Source organism: Brachycentrus maculatus, unplaced genomic scaffold (genome assembly GCF_059751285.1).
Source record: "Brachycentrus maculatus isolate JH-2025_06_01 unplaced genomic scaffold, ASM5975128v1 h1tg000266l, whole genome shotgun sequence".
NCBI lineage: Eukaryota > Metazoa > Arthropoda > Insecta > Trichoptera > Brachycentridae > Brachycentrus > Brachycentrus maculatus.
In genome coordinates, this window is record NW_028281017.1 from 1,607,736 (window position 1) to 1,622,585 (window position 14,850).

General features: G+C 38.7%; 1 protein-coding gene across 1 annotated transcript in view; it reads left to right on the top strand.

Moving 5' to 3' along the window:
• The window catches only part of htk (AT-rich interaction domain hat-trick), a 28,688-nt gene extending 14,608 nt beyond the window's left edge, over nt 1-14,080 (top strand). The window contains exons 14-24 of the mRNA XM_088266316.1: nt 641-881; nt 2,763-2,940; nt 4,519-4,635; nt 6,244-6,429; nt 6,975-8,637; nt 9,381-9,697; nt 10,334-10,529; nt 10,885-10,997; nt 12,057-12,242; nt 12,811-12,951; nt 13,771-14,080. Coding sequence (XP_088122442.1) covers nt 641-881; nt 2,763-2,940; nt 4,519-4,635; nt 6,244-6,429; nt 6,975-8,637; nt 9,381-9,697; nt 10,334-10,529; nt 10,885-10,997; nt 12,057-12,242; nt 12,811-12,951; nt 13,771-13,802 — 3,370 coding nt within the window. The 3' untranslated portion in view covers nt 13,803-14,080. The remainder of the gene's footprint in view (nt 1-640; nt 882-2,762; nt 2,941-4,518; nt 4,636-6,243; nt 6,430-6,974; nt 8,638-9,380; nt 9,698-10,333; nt 10,530-10,884; nt 10,998-12,056; nt 12,243-12,810; nt 12,952-13,770) is intronic.
• Nucleotides 14,081-14,850: the final 770 nt, after the last annotated feature.

Below are 14,850 nucleotides of genomic sequence, written 5' to 3' on the forward strand. Positions count from 1 at the left end.
ATGTCTGGGCATTTACAGGGATAACTACCGTCAAAGGCTGTTTTAATTCAACCAATTCTATCCATGATTGACAACCACACTATTAAAATTCCATGAACTTCTAGGTATATTGTTTAAATTCAAAATAAAGTGCTTGAATTCACTAGAATTTCACTAGAGACATCTATGGTGAGATGGAAGGAGCTTTTTTATTAAGCAGAAACTCTTTCATTTAATAAAAAAGCTCATTAGTATGCGAAGTCCCAATCATGGATTATACACGCATACTGATATATAATCCTGATAGTGTGTAAAGGAGACGTGTATTTACCAGTGCTTACTACAATTTGTTATTTTATTATTATTTTACGTTATAAGGCTATTTGTTATAAGAGTTTTTGTTTCTCTGTTAGTGTATTCATTAGTGTATTTTTATATTACATACTGTATATATGTATTATGTTAAAGGCTTTAGCCGTTCAATAAATAAATAAATAAATACTCAGGAAACGCTAGAAAATATCATCTTTATCTTTTATGCTTAGCTTATCTGTATCTATTATATTTTATATTGATATTCTCATTTTAAAAGTTGTGTTTTAGTAAATACATATCACCGGGATAGGAAGGTTAAAATTGATTTGAGATCTGTCGTCCCCAGGCCGTCGGCGGACGCTGTGGTGATATCGGCCGTGGTCGGGGACAAGCTGAAGGTGTTCTACGGGCCGGCGCAGTCCGAGTCCAAGGTGACGTACGAGGCCAAGGTCATCGAGGTGGACGGCAAGGGGCCGGAGACGCTGCTGCGCGTGCACTACACCGGCTGGAACACGCGCTACGACGAGTGGATCAAGCCCTCGCGGATCGCCGACAACCTCTCGCAGAAGGGCAAGCACAAAGACAAGGTAATCCTTTTTAATATATTATTAGATTAAAACCAATATTTTTAGCTTTTCCACTTTATTTTTATTTGACCAGAGACCGGGTTTCGTCGTTACCGACATCATCAGACTGGTGGGAGGCTATACAAATGGTTATGTTATATATAAAACAAGGCAGGAGTTGATAACCATGATTTGATATAATTTTATTGAGATATTAATTTAATTTGAGTGAATTTAAGTATTGTATGATATTAAAAATATTTTAATTTTAATTTTAATTTTTTATTTTTTATTTTTATTTTTATAAAGTCCCCCCAGTCTGATGATGTCGGTAACGACGAAACCCGGTCGCTGGTCAAATAAAAATAAAGTGGAAAAGCTAAAAATATTGGTTTTAATCTAATAATATATTAAAAATGCAATTCCATCACGAAGTGTCAGTGGATAATATAAATCTAGTAATCCTTTTTATTTATGGATTTGGCGTTTAATTTGTAGAACTCCATTTTAATTTATGTATTGAATGTTTAATCAAACGCTGATTTTTTGAGTCTACTCAGTTGTATTTTATTGTTAAAAAATATATAAAAATCAATTTTGTGTGAACGCCTTTGACGCTTCAACTTCTTCAACTTCACTCGCGAGTGTTATGATTTTTCAGACTGATTTGTACCACAAAAATCAATGTGTTTAGTGCGTGCTACCTTTTTCTGCATTTAAAGATTATTTCTATGTTTGTTCTCGTTTTATCAGGTGCAAAATATTAGCGCCTCATTGTTTGACGAGCCATATCACCTCACCCCGGGCGGGGCAACTTTTTTACTTGCAGGGATACATTCAATTAGTGTATTTGCATACATATTTTGAAAAAAAAACTGATGTGCAGATGGGTTAATACATAAAATAGAATGCAACTTAGTAGTCTCAAAAAATCAGTGTTTGATTTTAACATTTGATATATAATTTATTTTATTTTATGTTTTGGATATTTTTTCTTCTGTCGACCTTTCCCGTACTGACCATCCAAAAATTACATGTGATCCGAATCGGGGTACCAAATAACCCCAGTTCATAATTGTATGGAAGTCGTATTACATAGCCCGCCATAGTCACAGATTCCACATTCTCTCGGCGGCGAGTATAGATACTCTTAGTTTCCATTCGGACCCATCCATTAAAAAAAACTTTTCTTTTTTTAAATTTTATTCGATCAATTCAATTCAAACCCTTATCCGCACCCCAATGGTGCATAGGGCACTGCATCATATAAACGCAATGTTATTGTGATCGTTAACACATGAAGAAAAGGTGATCAGCACTCTGCTTTTGGTACCAGTCCGGAGTAATATTGAATAAATATTAGAGTGAAAAAAATCACTTGTATTTATTTGACTCCCACCCCTGGGAATCGAACCCGGGACCTCTAGAATGGTAGCCTAGCATGCTGACCATTATACTACGGAGGCTGACATTAAAAATAGTAACATTTAAAATAAAATTAAGTACAATTATGCAAAAAGCACAAAAAAATGTACTGTAGAACGGGGACTACTGATGTGTTACTTGAGCCCAGTACAAAAAAAAAAATCATATCTGTATTTATGTCTACAATAATGAACGTATCGACATGATTCATTGTTTCCCTGACAGGTGACACTTATTGTCACGATACGTTCATTATTGTAGACCAAATACAGATTTAATTTTTTTTGTACTGGGCTCAAGTAACACATCAAAGTTCAAGTAGTCCCGTTCTACGGTAATTTCAATTACATACATATTTCAATAACGAAAGTTAGCTGACCATTACACTACGGAGGCGAAATCTCATTACAGTATCTGAACTACCACAATATAGATCAACGAGGCAAAGGTATGTGAAGACCCTTCTTTGATTTCCAGGGCAGGCGCAACACCCCCAACACGGGCACGGGTCCCCCCGAGAGCCCCGGGGGCAAGAGGCACCGCGGGGCGCACCCGCCATCCGCGCCGCCCTCCACCCCCACGCCCTCCAGCAAGCCCCACACGCGCAACAGGAGTAGCTCCAACAACACCACGGCCTCCAACCAACCCACAACAGGTGAACATTGCCAGTTGACATATCGCTCACTCCTTTCAAGAACGTCGTAAATCAAAAATCGTCTATTTTTCAGTTGTGCATGTTTTCGGAATGCCCAGAAAATGTACTATATCCCAGCAAAAGAGGCATATTTTTAACTTAATATTTACCCGCTACAGGGCAGAAGTGTTGTTTTTGCATTTTGAAGAAAAGGTATTGTAGAATTATTTTTTAAAAATATACTCAATATTTTTCGAATGAAGAAAAAACCTTCAGGTTTTATCTAAAAAGATCTGTTGCGTAGTAAGAAGTTCAATGAGTGGCTTGATATTTATTTTAAATACATTGTATTATATTTTTAAACTTTAAAAACGTTCTCCTGAAAAATCATGTTTTTTGATTTATGACGTTCTTGAAAGGAGAAACTAATTAACTAACTAACCATCACGCCGCTTCCCCGCAGGGGTAGGCAGAGAGAATAGAACGCCACACCACTCTGTCCTTGCAAAAATTCTTCGCCTCTTCTACGTTCATGCATCTCCTCATACATACCCGCCGATTGTTACGACGCTAACCTGACCACTTTCAAGTATTTGGCATACCTGATCGTGCCATGTTTTTCTCGGTCTTCCTCTTGAAAGGAGTGAAAGGCCCAAAAAGGTTTTATGCTCCAAAGTGCTGTAAGGATAAGGATCTGGATAATATGTTTAACCTTTCCCTTGCGATGCTAAAAAGTTCCGCGTGCACAGGTGATATGTATACTGTACATCATATGAAAATGTGGCTTCAAAACGGAAAAAATTAGGATATTTCTAAATGTTGCTTTTATTGACCATACTTTTGTTATTTACTTCCGTCACTGCAAATGAATAACTTTATACTATAATACTTTCATGTAATATATTATTATATTACGGAGGAATACAGAAATTCTGAGCCCGCATCTATTAAGTTGGATACTGACCGGAGCATTTCGTCGTAACATAACGTCGTAACATCGCTCGCGGCTAGCATCAGCGAGCATCCGAAACTATGGATGGAGCGCTCGGCTCGCTGTACTGACTGCCTGAATGCTCGCATTGTAACGTGTTACGTTACGACGAAATGCTCCGGTCAGTCGCCAGTCTCCAGTTTATATTTCATATTGATATTCTCATTTGAAAAATCGAGGTGTAGTAAATACATATCACTGGGCGGGGAAGATAAATAAGAAAATTTAATAGCCAAGTAAAACACAAAAAAATATGTGTAAAATGCTCACCTTTTAGATCACAGGTTCCCAAACTTTTTTAGTCTGGCGCCCCCCTATCAAAATTTTCGTCGAAGAGGAAAATTAAATACCCAGAATGTCCCATGATAGAAAGAGGAAAGGAATAAAAATATATATCTTACTTCTTAGCTTTTCTATCTGTCTCTTTGGGATTCTTATGCCCTGTAAAAGTCTTCTAGAATGCCCACAATGGGGCATTATCACCTTAGGTGATGGATTCTTTCTGAATTTTTTTTTACACTAAAACATCAGTATGACCGACTAGTTGGGGGGAGGGGGTATCAGTTAAAGCTGAATAATAATAATTAACAAATTAAATTTCTCTCTAGATGCTTCCAACCATTCGGATTCGGATAGCGATTGTGAATCGGACTCCAGCTCTACGAATTTGAGAACACCCAAAGTGCTTCCGGAAGATGCCAAATTACCCAAATTACCAGACAAACGTAAGGAAATTTCTCATCTATTGATTCAGCATCGACTTTGATTATTTAAAAAATGAAACACTCGTATAATAACCTCATATTTATTTCATTACACACGACTAGTTTAAAAAATTACAGTTGTTTTCGACAGGTGATTACTTAAACTGTTATTATTAGTCTTAGTAATCACCGGTTGTTGAAATCAACGGTAGTTTTAGAAACTAGTCGTGTGTGTAATGAAATAAAACTCAATTTTCTTCTTCTAACCCTTATCCGCACCCGATGGTGCATAGGGCACTGCATCATATAAACGCAGTGTTATCTTGATCGTTTACACATGAAGGGAAGGTAATCAGCCCTCCGTTTCAGGTACCAGTCCAGGGTAATATTGAATAAACTCAGTAAGTGGTATTATCTTCTTTAACCATATCTGCTCCCTATGTGGAGCACATGGAGTCCTCAAACTGTCTCCAGGTACATAACCGATAATTACGCTGCGAGTAATATTTTCCTCTTAAAGGCACCCTCGCTGATGTGAAAAAGGTCGATATGCCAGGAGATGCAGTTGAGCAGGGATACTGCCCTCCCAATTGGCATTTCCATCGGCTGGCTCGTTCTACCGATTGGGTGACAAAACAACCTGACCTCCCGAAACCTGAGATAGTTATCGGGGACATGTCATTCCTCACAAAGCCAAACCAAGTGGTATTATATAAGTGTTTATTGTTGGGTAATATATCCAAAATTAAACAAGGTTTATTTGGTTGAATTCTACATTTATTTATGTATATGTTAATACGTGACGCGTTTCGTATTAACCTATACATAAATAAATATAAAATTCAACCAAATAAACCTTGTTAAATTTTGGATATATTACCCAACAATTCAATATGGAATTCTACCAACTGTCTGCAGTTACAATAAATAAGCGTTTATTATTTAATTTTTAAAATAATCAAGAAAATTTCAACTGTTTGTGGCTTTATTCTGTATTTATTTATTTTTTGAACGGCTAATGCTTTAAACGTGATTAATACGTATATACAGAATCTAATATAAAAATAAACTAACGAATACACCGATAAAGAAACAAAAAATCTTAAAAACAAAATAAAATAAAATAACAAATAGTAAGCACTGGTAAATACACGTCTCCTTCACACACTATCAGCGAGCAGCGAGAGAGTGAAACACAACGTTTAAATTTATCCATTATAACATGTAGGAGAAATGCTGAAAAAGTACAGACTTCAAGGTGGATAACAATATATTAAATAAATCTTTGAAATTAAAATTAGTGTAGTGGTTAGCGCGCTAGGCTACCATGCTAAAGGTCCCGGGTTCGATTCCCAAGAGGGTCAAAATAAATATTAGTAATTTTTCAGTCTAATACTTATTTAATATGACCCCGGACTGGTACCTGAAGCGGAAGGCTGATCACCTTTCCTTAGTGTATTTAACGATCAAGATAACACTGTTTCTATATGATGCAGTGCCCTATGCACCATTGGGGTGCGGATAAGGGTTAGAAAAAGAATAAATAAATCTATACTTTCAAAAGCATGGCTTTATTCGCAGAGATGAATGGATAATGGCCTCTTCTAACAGGTTTCTTCTTCTTTACAGCCCCGAGCGAGTCTCTGTGCCCTTCACCCGTACACAATATTCTTAGTGAACCGGAGAAAGAGAAATTGATCGTCCCCAAAGTCAATCGAGGCAGCAGGAGTCCTCAGATTAAAAGGAACGCGGAAAGTGCCCAGATGAGGGTCAAGCGGTTGCGAATCAAACCGGAAGAACCCGAAATCGCAAGAGGTGAGTTGTAATTTTACACGGTGGATTAATCAATTTTTAGAATGGTGAATGTCGCACGTGTGTAAAGTGATCACAAAACCACACTGTGACAGGTCACAAGCCCTATAAATACCCAGACTTCCTATTCTTCTTTTCACTTATGTTGAGATTTGTGAACAAGTTTTGGGACACACTCGAAATGTGATTAAAAATTAATTTATTTTGTATATGCTTTTAGCATTGTTTACTTTGTGGTATGGTAATATAAAAATATAGGTAAACTGTTGTTAAATTGTAAATATAAAGAAGAAAAGCTAAACAAGACAGCTCATAAGCTCTGTAAATATGCGGACTTCCATATTCTTCTTCATCTATGTTGAGATGTCAATAAATTTATTTTTTTACAAAATGTTAATAAAATTAGTATATAACCACTCACCGAGATTTTTACGTATTTTTTTTACATTTTTTTACGTATTTATTAATTTTTTATATTTTTTTTACGTATTTATTAATTTTTTTAGTATGTTTGGTGTGTAAATAATATTATTTTATTAAATTTTCAGGAAGGGACTTTGATCTCAACGAAATACGATCAGAATTAAAGGGTCTAGAGAAAACCATCAAATCCCCGGCTCCCGAAGTCATCAAGGTCGAGTCGGAACCGGAAACTCCCGTCAAGCCGGTCAAAGTGCCGGAGGATCCGCCCATGATCCTTGTCAAAGTGGAAAAAACCCCGGAAAAGGTCACCGAGGACATTTACGAGTTTAAGGAACCGGAGCCGTTTGAGTTTGAGGCGAGAAAATCGGAAGAGAAGAAAAAGCGTCTGACTCTGCCGAGGATATTCGATGACCTGCCTCAGTTAAAGCTGAGTCCGACGCCCTCTCCCAACAAGTCTCCGGCGCCCGAAGAAGATAAGACTCCCCCCAAGTCGCACAACGATAGGGTATTCGATAAACTTTGCGAATCAGAAAATTATAACGTAGATAGTAACAATTCCGGAGAGAAAGAGGAGACTCTGTCGCTGTTTAGCGAAATGGCCGGAGAAGACAGCGGAGACAGACTTCTCATATCCGAAGCCGAAGATTCCCAGGGACCTCTCTTCACTTACCAGAAGCAAGAACTCTTCCCGGAGAAGTCGTTCCCGCCCTTCTTCAAAGGTTTCACTCCGGCCAAAAATCAGGAGACTTATTCTAAAAAAGACGCCACAAACAAAATGAGAGATATCCAAGACGAGTTCACTAACAGCCCCGTTCTCAAGAGGGAACATTCCTCGGACGAAGACCCCATCGACGCGGCCATCCAGCGGGTTAACGATCACTCAATGTCTGATGACAGCAACGACGGCGATCTGTTGATCAAAACCCCTGCGACCCCGACGCCGCCCTCTGGCAGCATATTGTTCCCGAAGATATCCGAAATTAAATCCCAACTGCCGAGCAAGAAGGAAGAAGAAAGTTTAAAACCAGACCATCAAGTTCCGGAGACTATCGGGGAACCCGAGAAATCGATCCCGGTATCTCAAAGTACAAATGTAGTCAGTAAGGAAACTCTCCCCGTTGTAGTTAAGAAACCCGACCCTATTCCCCGTGAGTCCAGCGAACCCGCAGCCTCCTCTGTGACTGTAGAGGACAGCGACTCCCAATTGGATCCAAAGAGCGAATCGGAAGGAATCGCCGCGTACACGGACGTGATAATCCCGGAGCCCCCAGCGTCTCTGATCCACAGAGAAGGACCGTCCATAGCCGAGAAGGTGCTGCGGGCAATCAGTTCCGCCAAACGCGCGGCGACTCCTACTCTTAAAGAAACGGCGAAATCCGCAAAAGCCGAAGCGCCGAAGATAACCAAAATCACGCTTCCGAGATTGCAGGCTGTTAAAATAAGTGCCCAGTGCAGTGATTCCAAACCCGTCATTCCGGAAGCCAAAGCGATCACCGTGGACGTATCGCAAGAGCTCTCTCTTGGAGCGGAACCTCTCAAGGTGTCTCCAAAGTGCGAAGTCTCCAAGCCGACGGTCGGCGAAGGTCTGCTCAAGCTGGACGGCAGCGCCAGAAAGGAGAGCGCGGAGAGGAGGAAGAGCGGGGCGGAGTTGGGCGGCAAGAGCAATAAGGTGCTGTGCGAGACCATCCAGAAGCTGTCCAGCCAGATCAGTCAGCCGACTCCAGCCCTGCCCGAGTACAACACGGACGACAGGAGCGAGGAGTCTGATAGCGATGATTCTGATCGCAGGTAACCTATCTTGTAACCTAATCCAGTAAATGCTTGCTAACCCATTGCAACACAAAGCCGGCGAATCGCCAGCCATGGTCAATTTGTCACTGACTTACAAAGCCGGCAATCCGCTGGTTTGTCTTTGAAGTATTGAATAGCAATAACTTTATTCATAAAAATGACATAAGTATATTTCGGTTACTGATTTCATAATAAAATGTAATATGTAATCACAATTCATTTTTTTTATGCTTTTGTGTTTTATCTTTTTTACTTTGTGTGTAATTTAGTCTTAATGTTATTGTAATAAAAAAATGTACCGTAGAACAGGGCTACTTGAACTTTGATGTGTTACTTGAGTCCAGTACAAAAAAAAATTAACTCTGTATTTGGTCTACAATAATGAATGTATCGACATGTTTTATTGTTTTCCTGACAGGTGACACTTATTGTCACGATACTTCGATCGATACCACAGTCAAAATATTTTTTTGTACTGGGCTCAAGTAACTCATCAAAGTTCAAGTAGCCCCGTTCTACGGTATCAAAATTAAATAGTGTGCTTTATGAACAAATCATGTCATTTTTATTAGTGATGCAATGGGTTAATTCTGACAGTGAAAATTGTCACTTTTCCATACTTAAAATGAAGCTGTAATTTTCTAGTTTCCCGATGATTTTTTTCACATGAGTTTCCTCCCCCCAAAATAATTGATAAGCCATCTAAAAGTCTTGTCTTAAAATGATTGTCTCCCCCCCAGACTGGTTATTGACAAGCTGAGCGAGGAGGAGTCGCAGGGCGCGCTGGGCGAGGCGGCCGGAGGCGGCGCGTGCGCGCGGCCCGCCTCGCGTGCGGGGTCGCGCGGCGCCTCGCCCGCGCGCGAGCCCGCGCGTCCCGCCGAGGAGGACAGCAACATCTCGCTCCTGCTGTGCGAGGAGACCATCCCGGGCAGCCCGGCACCCGAGTGCCTGGGCGACGCGCGCCGGGACAAGCGCTCGCGGAACCTGGAGATACCCTTCGCCTCCGCGCCGTCCATCAGCCCCGACCAGGCCTCCAAGGATCCCCTGTCTCTGAAAGGTGAGACAGCGTTTTACGTACAAAATATTACGCCGTTTAACCCTTTCAGGACAACTGGTTACTGCTGCTAACCACAAATTTAAAATAAATTGTCTAAGTGCCTGTTTCTAGTTAAAACCATAGTGCAATGTGTTGCCTATGTAACAGAAATAGTGCTTGTATAGATTTCATGTTGGTATCATTGTCTTGGAGCTTATTCCAGTCTTATATATATTGTAGTCGTACAGGAGAAAGTGACCAACTAACGAAACGTAAAATGTTCAGGAGGACCATTTAAGTCACTTTTGCTTGGCTAGAAAATAAACATCAATGCAGTTAGTCATTTTTAACAAGTCAATATATTATACTTTCAAGTTTAAAATCCTTTGGGATTTTTGCAGGGCAATATTAAGTTTGTAAGATATCAAATAGTCAATGATCTTGTTTTTTTTTAAAAAATGGACTTGATCACTTTTTCCTGTATGACTACGATATCAACCATTACGCTTTGCATAATCATGTTGCAATATAATTTAAAAAAAAAATTAAATGTGTTTATAGGCAAAGAAAAGTCACCATTGTTACAGATAGTTGTTGAAGACTCTGAATCCTCCCAGAGCACTAGGTCAATGTCACATGTTTCATTGCTTGTTTCAGACACACCCCGCGAGAACTCGCGCGACGGCATGCGCAACGAGCGCGAGCGAGACAGAGACAGGGATAGGGAGCGAGACAGGGAGAGGGACAGGGACAGAGACAGCTTGCCCGGAAACAGCGGCGCTACCGACATGGTGCTGGACAACACTCCGCCCATCACCCCCGACAGCAGTTTGGACAACATGTCACCATCCAGGTAGGTGATTTGTGTATTTATTTGTGTTGTCATATATTTATTTGGGTTAACATTAGCAACACATAAAAAACAAAACATTTTACCTCTAAGCTGCTCAATTACGAGTGTCAAACTTTCCGTCCCCTGCTGGATTATTTTGTATTACAATATTTTTCACAAAAAAAAAACATATTTTTGCCAATTTTTTGTAGTGAAACTTTCGGAAGTCGTTCGGATATCCATTATAGATGTTCACAGTACACTTTAATTAAATACTTAAATTTTTTTCAGTATATTTATGACATCTATTTTTTAAATTTCTTTAGGGAGTTTATTGAGATACTTACTAACCATTTGTATATTTTTGTTGTTGTAGAGAACAGCCGATGTCCGACGGAGATAACCCTAGCGATGGAAAGGCCAACGATGACGATAATAGATCCATGACACTTTCTAAGAAGATACACGACATAGAGAAAAGTAGCTCAGGTATGTCTGAATTTTCATACACATGAAAGGCTTGTCGATTTAAAATTGAGGGAACTGAAGTCAAAGATCGCTCAATCGCCGCTGACAACAGACAACAAATTTTACTTTGTAATTATTTAGGTAGATGTCAATAGACATCATGAATAAGTTACGTTTTGAGCAAGGTTTAGTTACAATCTGATTATTTTGTCACAAAAAATTATCTTTAAAATCTTTGATACTGCCAAATCTTACATCTACATATCTGTGATTGTCGCATTGCAAACATAATTGTGGATATTTATTTATTGATTTGGCGTTTAATTGTAGAATTCCATTTGAATTCATGTATTAATTTTAAATCAAACACAGATTTTTTGAGTCTACTGAGTTGTATTTTATTAACAAAAACACATGCTGCACATGTTAAAACTGTCACTTAGAATTGTATAACTACATAAGTACTGTCAGTCCATTTGATCTTTACATTCGTTTGAAAATGCCATAACTAGGCGAAACAATTGACACAATATCAATTTTTTATGTGTTTTTGTTAATAAAATACAACTTAGTAGACTCAAAAAATCTGTGTTCGATTTAAAATTAATAAAATAAAAAAATAATAAAAAATAAACACAATTGTGTATCTTTACAGACATGTGCGTCAGTAAACTGCTACTGAAGTGTGTGTGTGTGTGTTTTAAAAATTTGGAAATTTACGTTTTGTTTTCGCCTTTACAATGCCCTTTAAATTTGATATGGAGTCTTCGGCAATTTTAGCACACATGTAAGATAAAATCTCAACACTAAAACGGTTAAGAAAATTATAAAACACTATCTCAGCACTTTAACGGTTAAGAAACTAAAATACAAATCTTATCACTAAAATAGCCCAAAAAAATTTAATACAAAAATAACAAATTACCGCATTGTTGTCGAGCGGTTTTTCCATCATTCCCGACCCTAATTAGTGTACAAATTAAGGTACAAATTAACCAACAGTGTGCGGAAGATGCTTTTAAGCGTTTCTCGCAAACAATGTGTTAATATATTTTTTTAATTGTAAATTTTCATTTCCAGCTGGCAATCTGCGCGGGAGTGCCCCGGGCAGTCCGGGCGGAACGGGGGCGCGCCGGGGGCGCCGCCCGCGCTCGCTGCGCGCCTCCGAGTCCGAGGACCACGGGCCCCCCGTCTCCGCCAGCTCCATGAGCTCCGTGCACTACTCGCAGCACCGACCGCTCAAGTACAACTTCTACGTTGAGCTGGGTATGTTCCATATATCGTTTTGTGTCTATTGTGGGGTTTTCCGGGATTTTACTAGGGTTTTTATGTATTAAATGTTAAATCAAACACTGATTTTTTGAAAGTTGTATTTTGTATTTTATTGAAAAAAACATTCACATTCACATTCAATTTTGTGACAAATGTTTTGCCTACTTAGGGCATTTTCAAACGAATGTAGACTAAAAAAAAAACCGTGTTTGATTTAACATTTAATACATAAATTAAAATTGTGTTACAAACTAAACGCCAAATCTATAAATAATTTTACTAGGGTTTTATTAGGGGTTTTATTGTGGTTTTATTAAGGATTTTCATAGGCATCACATCATAAAGCACACATTTTATACCGGCTGTACTTTTTGAAACATATATCCGTTTAATGGTCTGATTTAAAAGATTATGTTTTATAAATAAAACAGTTACAGTTAACACGTCACATTTCTACCAAATCTGTTTACATATCTAATACCCAACTTCAAAAAATAAGATCATGCTAATTTGTCAACATGCTAATTTAGTGTAAATATTATATATGACTCAATTTGCGCAGATAACGGTATGGACGCGTCGTCCCGCATATCTCTGCTGACCTCGCGGCTGTCTGACCTGAGGAAGGCGTACCACAGTGTGAAGGCGGAGCTCGCCACTATCGACAGGAGACGGAAAAAATTAAGGCGGAAAGAACGAGAAGGTACTATACATTTTTCTTAAAAAAAAAGTATTTAAAAAAAATTATATATTTTTCAAAAATGGAAAATTACGTTCCACGCAATATTGTGTAAAAAAGTAAAAAGTATACTTAAATAAAAATAAAATATGGCTTTAGAGAGGGTTTGCCATTTTGTGTCCCAGCTTGGTTCATGGTACTAATGTCCTTCATTTTTATTATGTATGATAGTGCTCCTCAACTGGTGTGCCGGATACAAATGTGCCGCGGCCAAATTCAATGTATTTGACATTTTCAGATTTTGACAGGCGCTGTGGCGTATTTCGGTAGACTCTCGACTGCGAAACTGGCATCGCGGGTTCGATCCCTGCCAAGTGCAATATAAATTCAAGAAAGATTTATTTTAAATTGGTCTGGGTGTTTGTGATGTATTTTTCACATTTACCTTCCCTATCCTTACCATCATACCTGCAGACAAGCCTCTAACAGAGGTTTTGCGGGTTATTCCAATTAAAAAGAAAAAAGTTGTATTTAATACACAATGACAAATTATTTTCCATAATATTGTCTATTTCTCAGAATGTAGTATACTTATATATTATAACTAAATAATTTTTCAATGGTCTTTATATTTTACCTATATATTTTAGCTTCTGGTGTGCCGCGGAATTCTGGGAAGAATTTTTGTGTGTCGTAGGTGAGAAAAGTTTGCAGAGCACTGATATATGACATATGATCACCTCTCGTGAGAATTCCTCATTAACTATAGCGGATCCGAAGTCGGATAGGTCCTTATCCAGCCATTAAAATTGAACATTATTTGATAGATTTGTTTTGTTTCAGCTGTGAAGGCTGCCAAGGCGGCGTGCTCGTGATATTGATGTCTGCTTAGGAGCGTAATATAAGTAGATTGCAATTAGTCCCCTGTCACACAGGGTCCTTAATACGTCACTCGAGAAACTCTGCTAAATATAATGTCGGTACTATTTTGTATATACATACTGCGGATATTTTATTGTATACAGAATTATGTGTTTTATTATTTATATATTTCTATGTTTTATATAAATAGCTAACTAGTACTCATTACACCATTATACAAAATGTTTTGTATATATAGGTTTTTTAAATTAATAAATAAGTATTGTAATTTTATTATGTCTTTTTTATTTTATTATTACAAACCCTATAATATTGACCCCCGGTCCCCCGGCAATGACTGCATACAGGCCGAGCTTCTAAAAGAACTAGGGGATAAGGGCATAAAAACAGTGCTGGATCTCTGCAACCTCATATGGAGAACGGGAACATGGCCTCAGGAATGGGCTGAATCTGTTTTCATTCCTCTTCACAAAAAAGGCTCATCCAAAAAGTGTGAAAACTATAGGACAATAGCACTTATCTCTCACACCAGCAAAATAATGCTATATGTTCTAAAAGCACGATTACACAGTTACATTGGTTGGCAAATACCAAAGGAACAAGCTGGTTTTGTGAAAGGAAGAGGAACAAGAGAGCAGATCCTCAACATCCGCCAAGTGATCGAAAAAAGCCAAGAGTTCCTGACGCCAACAGTTTTATGCTTTATCGATTACAAAAAAGCTTTCGACTGCGTGAAGTGGGAACATCTGTGGAAAGTACTCATGGAGATGGGAGTCCCATCCCATTTGATAAAACTCATCCATGGACTTTATGCCCAAAGTAAGGCAATCGTAAGAATCAATGGCATAAACACTGCAAGCTTCCCCACTGAGAAAGGTGTAAGACAGGGATGCATACTCTCCCCTGACCTGTTTAACATCTATGGGGAATACATCATGCGCAGGGCTCTCTACGAATGGAATGGAGGAGTGTCCATTGGTGGCGTAAAGCTGTCCAATATACGATATGCGGACGACACAACACTTCTGGCCAAAGACCCAA